Source organism: Linepithema humile, chromosome 3, assembly GCF_040581485.1.
Source record: "Linepithema humile isolate Giens D197 chromosome 3, Lhum_UNIL_v1.0, whole genome shotgun sequence".
NCBI classification, from domain to species: Eukaryota; Metazoa; Arthropoda; class Insecta; order Hymenoptera; family Formicidae; genus Linepithema; species Linepithema humile.
In genome coordinates, this window is record NC_090130.1 from 22,142,283 (window position 1) to 22,155,603 (window position 13,321).

General features: G+C 46.0%; 1 protein-coding gene across 3 annotated transcripts in view; it reads right to left on the minus strand.

Moving 5' to 3' along the window:
- Nucleotides 1-13,321, minus strand: part of hth (homothorax) — a 379,079-nt gene that overhangs the window by 84,406 nt on the left and 281,352 nt on the right. For all 3 annotated transcript variants that reach the window (XM_012361399.2, XM_067352622.1, XM_067352623.1), the window contains one exon: nucleotides 7,587-7,663. In XM_012361399.2, the coding sequence (XP_012216822.1) occupies nucleotides 7,587-7,663 (77 nt within the window). The remainder of the gene's footprint in view (nucleotides 1-7,586; nucleotides 7,664-13,321) is intronic.

Here is a 13,321-nt window from a genome sequence, read left to right on the forward strand (position 1 = left end):
TAACGGCCGTTGCCTCTAAAACTGCGACATCCACACACTGCGCAACAATATTTGCAGAACAGACCGAAGGTGGGCCGTGCCGGGGTAAGGATGAACGGGGAGAAGAGAGATGGAGAGATATTAACATCCGGTCACGGGGGATTTACGGCCCCGTTCGCGTGGCTCCCGAGCTCTCGGACGATTTTGTAAAACGAAATGTCTCGTTAGCAAGTCCGTTACAGCCGAACGCATATACACAAGCATGCGACATACGGAAGAGATGTAGACTGCACGTTGTTTTACAGCAGTCTAAATTACCCGCGCGATGTACAGTTATGACATTAATGATCCGATGGTAAAAAAGAAAGAGATCAAAAGAGCACCACCGAGTGATTACGCTCTTTGTGAAGAAAAATCTTTTTCGACAGTTATCTCTCTAACAAAACACAAGGAATTAATGAGCGAAATTCCGTTTCGCATTTTACATTTTCAAAATTCTGCCCCCAAAAATTGGTATAAAACACATCGCGATGATAATTAAAGAAATTTATGCTAACCTACTCATGAAATATTGATTAAATTAATCGAGAAGAGAGAAGTCGAGTAAAAAAAAAATGATTATTATATGCTGTTTGATGCAATAAAATGATCAAGTAACAATAATTGCGAATAATGCGAAAATACAGGAGGACGATTTCGCCAAGATAATTCTCAACGTCGGATTACGGTTTATCGTCGCATACTCGGCTCGTGCAAGTGCCAAACTCTTTTTTCCTCCCCTTAGCCACGAAGCGGTAAATTTCGCCCGGTGATTAAGCGTCGTCTTGGAGGCTTAAGCGAAATCGCTCTTCGTCTCCGTTAACATCGAAAACCTCTCAAGACACTGCGCCGCGGCGCCGGTGCAGCTGTAAGTGATAAAATTATTTCGACCTCCGGTCTTAAATAGAATAAATCTCATCGGGACGAAGAGTCGTGTCGAAGAGAAACAAAAATGGAATGAGACCGTTTGTGACATAGAATTATATATACGCTTATATATGTGCAGGAAACAGCTTATCACAATGAGTAGATAAAAGTTCGTCGGAAATCGTAATTAGTTCGCGCAAAATAGCACAAAGAAATATGGTTCTCAACGGGTGTCAACACAATGTTCGCTGCGAGAAATAGAAGCGATCGCCTCAGCGCATGAAGATGCATCTCGCTGTGTAACGCGTTGATAAAATGCGCGAGGAGCATCGCGGGGAAATAAATGAGTCTAGTGATAAAATTATTTAGTCCGCGACTTAAGTAACCTAAATTACGGCGTACCACGTGCGGCGTACGCGCTGTGCGTACAGCGAAAAACGCGTGCGGCCGGCGACGGAGGAAGCGCCGACGAGACAAACGGCCCGGGGGATAAAATTATTTCGACCGCGGATTAAACGGGGTGAATCGCGCGCTACCGTTTGCGGCATACAGCGGTATACGCGCGGAAGAAAAATGTCGTCGAGGTTTCCGCGAGCAACGGCCACGAAATAAACGGTCCAAGTGCCAGCCGGAGCCACCGCGGCCGGCGGAGGAGGAGGAGGAGGAGGAGGAGGATGCGCGAGCGGGGGTGGGCGAGAACCGATAAATAACCTCTGGTTTATTAGCGAGATACGCCGCGGGATGGGGGGGAGAGCGGTTAAATTAGCGAGAATATTAGCACACATTTACGCCGCTCGTGCGCTGCCGGAATGACGCGCGCGAACATTAGTCTGCGACGCGAACAACGATGGTTTTGCGGATGGCGGTTCTCAAACAAGAGAGTGGAATTATGTAGCTTTTCAAATAAAAAGATAGCCGATTGGCGGATGGGAACAGAGTAGTTGATTACACTGTTATTTATCGCCTCATTATTATTAGCGGTAATTTTATTCATCGGAACATTCATCAGCGACTTTTATCATCGAAGAAAAATCTTTTGAATTATTTCTAGTCATTTGTCTTCCCGCACTCGCAAGTGCGTAATCGTTTGCACATTCTCGCGAGTAGTTTCTTCCCTGCGCTGATCCTGTGCATGCGATTTTCAGGCGCAAGTTGGTTAGCGGCATACATACGCTTGTGTGCGCGAGCCGCGGAGGGTTACACACAGTAACAAGCTGGCAACGGTTCTAACTACTGTCCAGGCTGATATATGTGACGGAAAATTGTGGACGAAGGGAGGGACAGCGAAAGAGAGAGAGGGAGAGTGAGAGAAAGAGGCAGAGCAAGAGAAAGCGCCCGGAGGAATGGTCGGCCTCTTCCTCGATGCACGTCTACACATGGACGTTTCTCGGCTATTTTATTTACGAATTATTTCATTTGTCCAACGTATTCTAATTAGAGCAGCTATTTCTAAGCCGCCGTCGCCGCTACCGTTCTCATCGCCGTCGTAATCGTCGTCGTCGTCGCCGTAAGCACCCTACCAAGTCCGACTAGCGTTGCGCGAGGCGCGGGGGCAACGGCCATGCTCTAATTGCATTACGGAAACATGAGTTTCCCCCGGCGAAATATATCACGAAACTTATCGCGCCGCGAAGAAACTGCCGTGGGCTCGCTCGCATGCACTTCGGCGCAAGTGCAAGCCTCGTAAGCTCCGGGGTCCGCCTACACACGCGCCCTTATATACCTGCCCACCCACGCGAATCGTACATCACGACGTGCGCACTTTCGTCTCGGTATGCAAAAACGCGGTATGTAGCTCGCCTCACCCCTGTTTTTTGCTCGATGCTATTCCTCGTAAAAGAAGCTCGTACGCCAATACTAAAGAAGATGAAGATCAAGCGACCGTTTCAAGCTTAACGGTAGAAGTAGAAAGAGAGTTAAAAAGATAATACTGTAACAAATAACATGTGTCTAAACTCTTTCTCAACATCTTAACTCATAAATGTTTAAAGGAATTTTCTTTCGATGCATGTTTCTGATTCGCAAGAAATGGCACTAATCAATATTATTTCATCAGTTCTACAAATTAAAATAAAGATGTATATACAAACAGTATAATTTAATAAAATAACTGATTAACTTAATAATATAATTATATTTAATATTTTATTTACAATAAAATTTATAGGAAAATCAATTTTTTAAAGAAATATTATCTCATCAAAACCAACCGAGAAAAGCTGACAAGAATGAAAAATACTGAACACAAACAACGTTCTGCCAAATGTTTCAGGTTTATCGTTTTTCCGATCGCGACGACACAATTAGCGCCGTCCGCGCTATGACGAAGCGCCGCGGCTCCGTAATTACCGCGGCGTTGCGTGGGCGCTCAGGAACGCGATGGAAATAAATATAAACGACGCGCAACGCAGCTCGCTGTGCGTCAACTTCGCGGATCGCTACCGGTGGGCCCTCCTTAAACTTGATTTGTGCTCAATTACCGCGATCCTCCGCCCTCGCGTCCTCCTCATTCTCGCTCGCTCCAAGCCAACGCGAGACGTTCGCAACGATTTTATTTATACGCGTCGCAAGCCAGCCGCGTCTCCGCGGCGTCGCGGCGCAACGAGAAAAAAAAATAGAAGAAAATGAGAAGGAGACGGAGGCAAATAAGACACGCATTCTGTCGCGCACCGATGCATCAGAAAACGCGGCGCAATTCGTTTCGCATTTTATATCCGACCGCGGGCGCATCCTATATTCCGCACGCCGTATCCCGCGCTGGTTCTCTCAGTGTGTCGCGTATACATCCCCGTGGAACGACGGGTAACCTGGATTATTTCGATCTTCGCTCCCGCTAAAGTTAGCCAAAGAGATTACTGCGGCGCGACACGATTTCATCCATGAGAAGAGGCGGGGGTGGAGGTTGCAGAGGCCGGATTGTGACGCGACTGTGTCGCTTAAATATCACGGTAAACAGGGTCCGCTGTAATTCGAATGCCGGCGCAGGTGCCACGCGGAAACATCTATCAAGATAGCGAGATTGGGGGCGCGAGACACCGGCCCGTTCCCTATAGGCAGAAAGGGCGGAAGGAAGAACAGGACGGGGTGGATCAACTCGAAGAAACGGGGGATTTCCGCGGGACAGAAAGGACTAAGCTTTCACAGGGCGGCTCTCCGTGTCGTCTTAACCCTTTCCAGCTAATACCGGATCGCAGGGAATTAACGGTCGCGACGACGATCGTGTCTTCGGAAACCTCTTCCCGAATTAATGCGGATCGGCTGTCTAATAATTCACGAGCTGTGAAAATATCGCGCGGTTATTTTAAAATTTTATCGAAAAACGGTTATCATCGTGAAAGGAAATACAAGAAATTCTTAGAATATAAAATACAGCTTCGCGAGAGCGCTAGTTTATCAAAGATGATCGAAAAAAATACAAATGAGAAAATTATTAAAAGCTGAAACACTGCATTACGAAAGCGGTATCTACGATGTGATTCCTTTTTATTTTTCAAATAACAAATCGCAGAAAATCAAACAAAATGCGTGATTCACCGTGTAATGATGATTTATGAGTACCGGAAATATCACAATGTTGCCTGGAATCTTTATTAAGATTTTTTATTATTACGCAAGATAAAATAATGATTTGAAAACAAAACCTAATTTGATTGTAATCAATGAAATAGCAATATTTCTACGTTCGAAATAATTGACTCGGATGTCGTTGCGTAAGCAGCGTGGGATGCAAAATTGTGTCAAAATTTCGTTTTGAATGACATACACACACGCTGAAATTTATTAGCATAGCGCGTGGTAATTTATTAATTAGTTATTAGGAATATACGCGTAATCTCGCGGACTACATTCCTCGATCCGTAAATTGCGAGTATACCGAAGACGGGCCGTAAAGTGTCAGCGCGGCGATCTCGCGCGTGCTTGTTCTTTTTTCGACTTGTCGCTTTTAACCGCATCAGCCTGCGCCGACCGTTTCGTAATCTATGTCTCATTCGCCGAGATATCCGCGAACTGCCTACGCTAATGACAAGTGATTTCTGGCCGTTAACGTAATTGTCAGTACGGTTGCACTTATCGGCCCTGCGACGACGACAACGGTGATGTCTTCGCGAAACGTCCTCGAATGCGATTGCGTCTACCTACCGGTTCGCCGGGACATTAACGATGTCGAGATTGCAACAACATTGCAATGTATTATCTCCGCAAAAATTATAATGACTAGCGAGAAGGCCGGGTAGACAACGGCAATAAAGAGGGAATCGCGATCAGCGCCTGATATCAATTGCGAGCGACTCGGGTATTGCGTCTGCCAATACGATAGCCATTGCGGGAGAGAAGATAGAAAAGGTTGGAGAAGAGAAAAGGCAGACGTCGCGAAGCGAGAGAAAATTTCGTGGCTGAGAAAACAGAGAAGCCGAGCGAAAACGACCGGGAAAGAGATTGTCGAGAGTGCAGACGCGACTGACGGCCCAGATACGAAAATCGTAAACTCGCTACATAATAGCGGCTAGTATAATATCCAGCACGGCACTTCGCGCCGAGATTAAAGGTGCATAAAGCGAACGCGGCGCATAAACGTTTTACAAGCTCTTCACCTTCATAGCCGCGAGAGGCGGCGCGCACAGCGCGAGCGAGATATTATTTTAAACACTGCGTGTGCAACGTAGTACGCGTACGTTACGCCGGTACGCGCGTCGTTCGACATTGTTAAGATGCATTTATATTATGCGAGCGCGAGCCGGCCAGAGTATGGAACGCATTCGTTCGTATATAAATGGTGATTGAGAGCGAACGGAGTTGTTCGCTCGAGTAAAAGCGCCTACTATTCAATAATAATAAACTGTAAATTTACACGACAGATTCCGATAAAATTCACGGTTCTTGGAAAATAAGTGTGGTTTCATTATTTAATTATAATTAAAATAATTGTAATATTATTATATTGTGTAATCAATTTACTTTGTAATTAATTTTTTACGAATTGCAATATCGTAAAAATAAAGTAAAATTTTTTCTTTCGTCGAAATATTTCGCAAATAGTACGTGAATCACTAATGAAGGAATTCGTCCGCAACAGCGTATCTATATGCTCCTGCCACAAGCACAAGCGAATAAACTAACCTATACTGGTGCTTGCATATGTAAATGCATCTCTTTACGCTTGCTCGGTTCCGTCTGCTTCTACTCGGCCTCGCAGAAATTATTTCGTTCGCATGGACGGCGACGGTGGGCCTGGATATAGGCTGCGTGAGCGAAAGAAAGTAACGAAACCGTACGCCAAATATTAGCGGCACGTGGATTTTTACGCGACAAAGCAGCGGTAATCTAATAATATTTTCATGGACCGTAAAGAAACTTTAGTGCGTCAATGTAGATTCAGCGCGATAAAACACGCCGGAGTCGGAACATTACATTCGGATGCGAACGAATGAATTGTATGGGAAAGCGTGCGCGGATTATGGCAAGGCATTATACGAAGTTATGTAACCTGATATTTTCAATCGACAATGATGCGATCGAGGCAAAATGTTTCCGATTAGTCCTAACGATCCAGAATAAATTTCGTTTTATCGGAGACGGAATGATCTCTCCACGACGGTATTACAGTGATTCTAAGTGTAACATGAAATTTAGCGCTGAATCTATTTTTAATAACAATTTTATAACTCATCCTAAAACTATTTTACCTTTTTTTATACATTACTTTTCTAATCTTACGTTATGAAACTATTCCTCGATTAGATGGCGTGTGTGCAATCTCTATGTTCTCTTTTTTATATCTTTCTTACATCTTCCTAACTATTATGAGCAACTACTTCGTGATTATTTCGCAAATATTCACTTTCATCGAGATCACGCGATGTAACAAGCAAAGTTACGAGTATCAATAACGCATACGTCAAAGCGAGTTAAATCGGAGACAGAAAAAGGTGCTGTTGCAATCAGCGCTTTCTTGAGGTCATAGAAAAACACAAATTACGATGATTTCGAAATTCAGCACGCCCGCTTGACTCGTCTCGCGGACTTGCTGACACGCATACGCCTACCGCGCCGTTTGTACTCGCGTGATTGGCGCGCTGAAATAATCAGCTCGTTGCAACGTCAACGTGCAATCGCTGGTGCTGGGGCTCCGGTCGTGCACGCCTCGTTCCGTTTGATGTACGGGCGTAATTTCAGGGTGTCTGGAATTCGCATATGACACGTGCGACGTGCCGTATGATTCGACGCCCGACCGCCGCTCTCATGCCCGCCGGTCTAGAAAAAGTTTCTCGCTTGGCACGCATGCAGCGAGCTTTCGATCGTCGTCGCGCGGGAAGATTCGATCACGGTCGAGAGATAAATTTTGTTTATACTCGCGAGCACGCAAAAGTCTGAATACAGACTATAAAATTCCAGATTATCGCAGCTCTTCATGACAAATGCTTATGAATGAAATATGTGTTTCATAGTTTTTCAACAATTTTTATTCTAGAGTATATTTCAGAGTTATCGAATCCTTTCAGTTACAAATAGTAGAGAAAAAAACTGAGATGAAAGGTAACAACGTTTTTAATCAATTTTTTTTTCTTGCAAAACTCACGTAATAAAAATAATCTGCAATTTTATTGACATTTCCGTAGGAATGACAATTATGATTATTTTATGCGCACACGAGTACAATTGCGCGATGAATGTATGTATAAAATGTGTAACAGTCTACTCACCAGTTGTTGACTTGAAGAATCGTCAACCCCGTGTCCTGTGCCAGCTGCTTTTTCTGGTCTTCCGAAGGGTAGGGATGCTGCAAGCAGAGAAAGCAAACACACTTCGTTAATGATGAAATTGAGCATGAACGGTATCTCGCGTACTTAAGTAACCATTAACGCGACGCGAGCCAAAAACTCAGACACCAATTAGCGCGGAAACTGCTGACCGGAGATCGCAATTATTAAATACTAGTCCACGACAGAACAGTCACGTCAAGCGCAACAATTAGCGGACGTAAAATGCGGAAATAAAAGAAGAAAGAAAAAAAAACAGGGAATTTTTATTCGGTCTCGCTCCACCATCGCTTCATCGTTTCACGTCTCGTCGACAAACGCGTGGCGGGCTTTCAAACAATTTATCGAGTGATTTATCGCGCACCAAGGTAAGTACATAGAGCAACACAGCGCGCCGCGCGCGAACTTTTATCTGCGCGACGATCCGCGCATTACAGGCACCGCGTCGTCTGGGCGCACCTGCGAAATATTATTTATTGCTGGCCAACAACAACAATAAAAAAAAAGGAACAGAGACGTAGAAGCAAGAGGAGGGGAGAGGGGGGGGGAGAGAATGGCGGAAGAGACAGCGGTGCGGTAAAAAGTTCCTCCTATGTCGCGCGCTCGGACGATCGCGTTTTATCGCGCGGTCGCATCGGCGCAGATGCGCTCGTGCTACACCGAAACGATCCGCCAGCCGCGACACGCCGTCGCTCGTATTCCTTTTCGCGAAGGAGAAACTATACAAGAGCGCACCAAAGAAATACGAGAACGATACTAACGTAGTAAAGGAGACCGACAAAAAGAAAAAAATTGCTCGATTTTTGCTCAACTTGGAGCAACGCGCTGGCACATTGGCTAGCTTCGCGCAAAAAATTTTTATTATTCCATATTTTCTTCGTAAATAGAAGGAACGTCAACTATTATTGAAAAATAAATTACCAGAGTGGAAAAAAATAAGTAATGTTAATACGAATCAGCAGTAATAAATATAAGAATAAATGTATTTTCTCTTAGTTGAGAAGAAAATATTTATATCGTAAGATCTTTAAATTCGGTTGCTTCGTATTCATCAAGTGAAATGCAGATAGATAAATTATACGCTCGCCGGATATGTCATCGATCTTACTACACAAGCGTATAAATTCGTACAGCATTCCAACCGCTCTTCCGGAGAAGTTACTGCGCGCATTAATATCGCGCTCGCAATAAGAGCGGAATCTTTCCGATGCTGTTACGCAGTCAACTCTGTGCCAAGCTTCTAAAAGATGTATAACACACGTGCGACATGGCGCACTTGCGTGCTACGTCAAACCCGGTATCTTTCTTCAACGCATGACATTAACCTTCGTTGAATTTAAGAGAGCGCTGTTTAGAATACATAATATCAGCGTCGCGTCGGATAGTTTCTGCCGCACTAAAATTGATTCATTAATTCACCGCAACCCGCAAATAGTCGAGATAGTCGTTGCCACGCAAATAACTCGAAGAAAACTTTTGCTTTGTAGTCGAAAAACAAAATAAAAGATTAATGAACCGACTATTAAAACAGTATGCACGCGATGTGGAAAACCGTCAGCGACGCTCAATTACATTTACACCAAGCAAAACGTATTAATTTCGCGGGCGCAGCGACATCTCAATTTTAATCCCGCATTAACCGCAATTATGAAATTAGACGCACGTAATCGTCACAAGTAAATAGTCCGCCGACAGTTGCGTTCCCAACGGAGACGATCCCTCCGAAGACGATTCGTGCACGACACGCGATGGCCACATCGGTTAATTTCCTCGATGTAAGAGAAAACTGAACTTTACGATTTGCATCGAAAATTACTTCAGCGCTGCTCTCCGCGCCCAAATTTTGACTCTTAAAATATTGACGTATAATTAAGCGTGTACCAAGCAAATAAAAGCATTCGTTATAATCTCACGATATACATCATATTTTGATGTATGCGCATCGATCTCGACATAAAATTAACGTTAACTATGTTCGGCCCGTGCCAAGCTATCGACCAGCACGAAAGGATCCGGCTGCGCATAAAAGCCCGCGGCTGCACCGCAAGCGGGCGAACCGCATCATATTTTTACATAATTAGCACGTGGCGCTCGCGGTATTACGTCACTCCCCTTCCTACGGCGCCGATCGTATACTTTTTGCCGAAGCCTGCGGTATTTTTGGAAACCACCGCAGCCCGCAGATCTATCCCCCCCGAGCCCCTTTCTCAACCGGCACTGTATCATGTTTCTTGGAGGCGAGCCACGGTATACATACATCAGAAGCGTGGCTCCGTCCCCCCCCCCACCCGATCCCCTCCCCCCTCCCCTCTTTTCCCCCTCGGCGTACACCCCATTGTGCGCCGGTGTATATTCGATCCGAGCGATTCTTATCCTAATTAAATCGGCCGAGCGCATTGTCTGGGCGTAGAGTTTCCATCGGATCTCCGCGGATATCTAACGCCGCGTATAAAGCCGCGTCGAGAGGAGGATTGAGACGATCGCGCGCAGCGAGACGAGAGCACCGCGATCCAATGCGCGATCGATGTGCGCCAAATTGCGGATTCGACGACGCGATCGACATACGTATAGCGGCGTGTGCCTCGAGTGAATATCGGCGACAGGCCGATTGGGGCAAGGTATGCGGGCTTTCATTAGATTATCGCGATTCGGATCGACCACGTCTATCGGTTAATTTCCCTTTACGTATGGAATGGATGGGTGATGAAAAGTTGATACACTCCACGAGGATTCCACATACGTATAAACGGCGCGCGCTTCATTTTCAATGCCAAGAGCATACGCGCGAATAACGACGTACACTTATTAAATGGAAATTATTAAGTTTGCGCAGTAAACGTAACGTAATAATGATTGCCTGTCTCTCACTCGTCGGTGTGTCGATCAATGATGTATGGCTTTGAATTATGGAAATAGGCGATATTCGGTGAAGCGATACCGCAGTTTCCCTTTACGGTTCGCCTTCTCCGGAGATAAGTTGCTCATGGGTTCGTTGGTGTATGCATAAAACAATCAAGATAATTGTCGAAGCTACGTGGGGACTGGTTGGCTGGCTGGCTGGCTGGCTGGCTGGCTGGATGGCTGGCTGGCTGGCTGGCTGGCTGGCTGCTTTCCACCCTCCGCGTGATTCGAGATAGTTGCTGGAAGCGAAGGAGGAAGCAGCGAGGGAGGGAGATGGAAAGCAGGAGCTATCCAATTACATTGAAAACAATAGTCTTAAGTGCTCGTGGCGGTCCGTTCTGGGCCACCCCCGACCCTGTACCGCCGATGCTTTTCCACGAGGGTTTCCCGTTCCCTTCCTGGCTGCGTAATGCTCGTGACGACGCGTACGTTTGACTTCAAAAAGATATTGCCTGCGGAGTACTGCACGAGATGGCATACTTTCCATTTCTCGAATGCTTTCCATTACAACGCGTTGTAATTTTCAAATGGAAAACCGCACATCGTGTCGCTTTATCATTCTCAATATCTTGACGCGCGCGTATCAGCGAGATTTAGAATTAATATCGATAACGGAATTGATGATAAAAAAATCTACTCGCCACGATGTTATCGCTTCATCGAATACAAATCCGAGATGCGAAGAAAACGGAGGAAGGCGGAAACGAGAATGAAACGCGCCGTGCTGCGAAAGCCGACGGCACGACTCGGTGGCCAAACAAGCGATAAAATGAAAATGAGCGGTAAAAAGACAATATGAAAACCATTTGGGTTCTCCCGTGGACTGGGGTGGGAACGAGCCAGGCGGAAGCGGGGCTAAGTGTGTAAATGAGTCCGTAGTTTAGCCCGATTGCCTCTAGACGACCCCTTTCCGCGGTGCGCTAACCTCATCCACGGCCCGCTACCCTGATAGCAGCACCGGCGTAGCTGAAATAACCGTAGTCTTCCTGAGGAGCAAACTGCTCCCTAAGACAATTCTCGAGACAATGAGATCGTTCGTAGCCCGAATTCAAATCAGTACAAATAGACGATGGATTAAATGTCTGTATTAGATGCGGGGCCATTTCCCGAATTGATGGCCGCTTCGATGCTCCCGGGGCCATCTTCGGAATTATTCAATTACGCTACTAGATTGAATAATGCATCCGAATGCATCAATATAATGCAAAACTGTATCCCGATTTACTCCGCAGTTGTCTAGGAAATAAATTAAATTTATAATATCTCCACTCGTTTACAAAATCATACAAAATAAATATAAATATCTTCATGTATATTTTCCAACGTAATCAAGATACAAACTCGTTGTTTCTACATCATATGAAGCAAAAGTTTGCACGCTCCGATCGAATCGATTTTGCATTCCGTGAGCGAGATGTAATAGGCGTTCTCGCTTGTCACTAAGAAGGTGGGTCTCGTTATCCTCTCGTCTCAATACTATCCGCGCATTGATCGGCAATCTCGCCCCGTAACGACGTTCTCGCGAGCGTGACAATTTGCTGGCGCATCGGTTCGGCGACGGGGATCGCGCGCGTGCTGCGTCAGGTCGTCGATGCTGGAACGGGTGGATGGATGCACGTTCGGAGCTCTTCCTGGCCCCATGTCTCTTCGTGTCCTTCGTCGTTCCGGGATGTTAACCCACCCCGCGGTAACCGGGACTCTCGGTGCCGAATGACACGTCGATGACGACCGCTGCTGACTCCGACTAACGAGCGGGGCGTTGGGGGCGTGGGAGCCACCAGAGATCGCGCCTCGTCATCACGCGCCTGGGATCCCCTCTTCCGCGTCGCGTCCGGAGAATTCATGTCGAGAGGATGAGGTCGCGGAGCACGAAGAGGTCACTACGGGTGGCTACGTCGACTCCACGTCACCCGATCATCGACCGATCGGGCGACTGCGGCGAAAGAGAGAAAGCGAGTGAATCGATCGTCGACGTGGGATTCTTCGTGACTGGCGAGCTGATAAACGAAGGATAAACGCGCGGTGAAATAAATGGCGGTGGTCGCGATGCGGATTCGTCTTTGTCAGAAACTGCGAGGGACTTGAAGCTACCTAAGATGAGAACCGGCGCTCAGGCGGAAGTGCTGATTCTTCAAGGTCGGAGTGAAGCGGGGACGTTTTCGTCTCCGCGATGACTTCACGTCTAATTACAGCGGATAGGTGGGAGCCAACCAATTGTCACGAGCGAATTTCGCGCTGGGATTGCCCTCCGGCCGGTCGAATTGATGGGAGGGAAAGCGGGCTCTTTGGCGATGTGAAAATGAGGAGGAGGAAATGGCGGATGAGCGAGAAAGAGGGTACGGATATAAAATAGACGACGTCAGCGCGTCAGTCATCCGTAATACCTTCATTCCGTTTGTCTCCCTCCATTTTGACGTGGATGAAGAGTATATATATATATATATATATATATATATATATATATATATATATATATATATATATATATATACATATATATATAAGATATTTCCATGAGCGGCCATAACTTCGTTACCGCCTCCGAGGTTATTCAATTTCGGCGTTAAAATCCTCTAATGTGCCGTTATTGCTTTGAGGGGACAGGACCTCACCGGGCCAGTAATGGCTTGCTGCACGTCGAAAGAAGTTCAATGAGATTCTCTTTAAGACGAGAGAATGGCCTGACACCGCAGCCGATTGACAAGGATAACGAAAATAGTCTGTAATTGGCCGGTCGAAAACATTTTAACGTTCGTGAATTTTTATTGTCGAAAAGT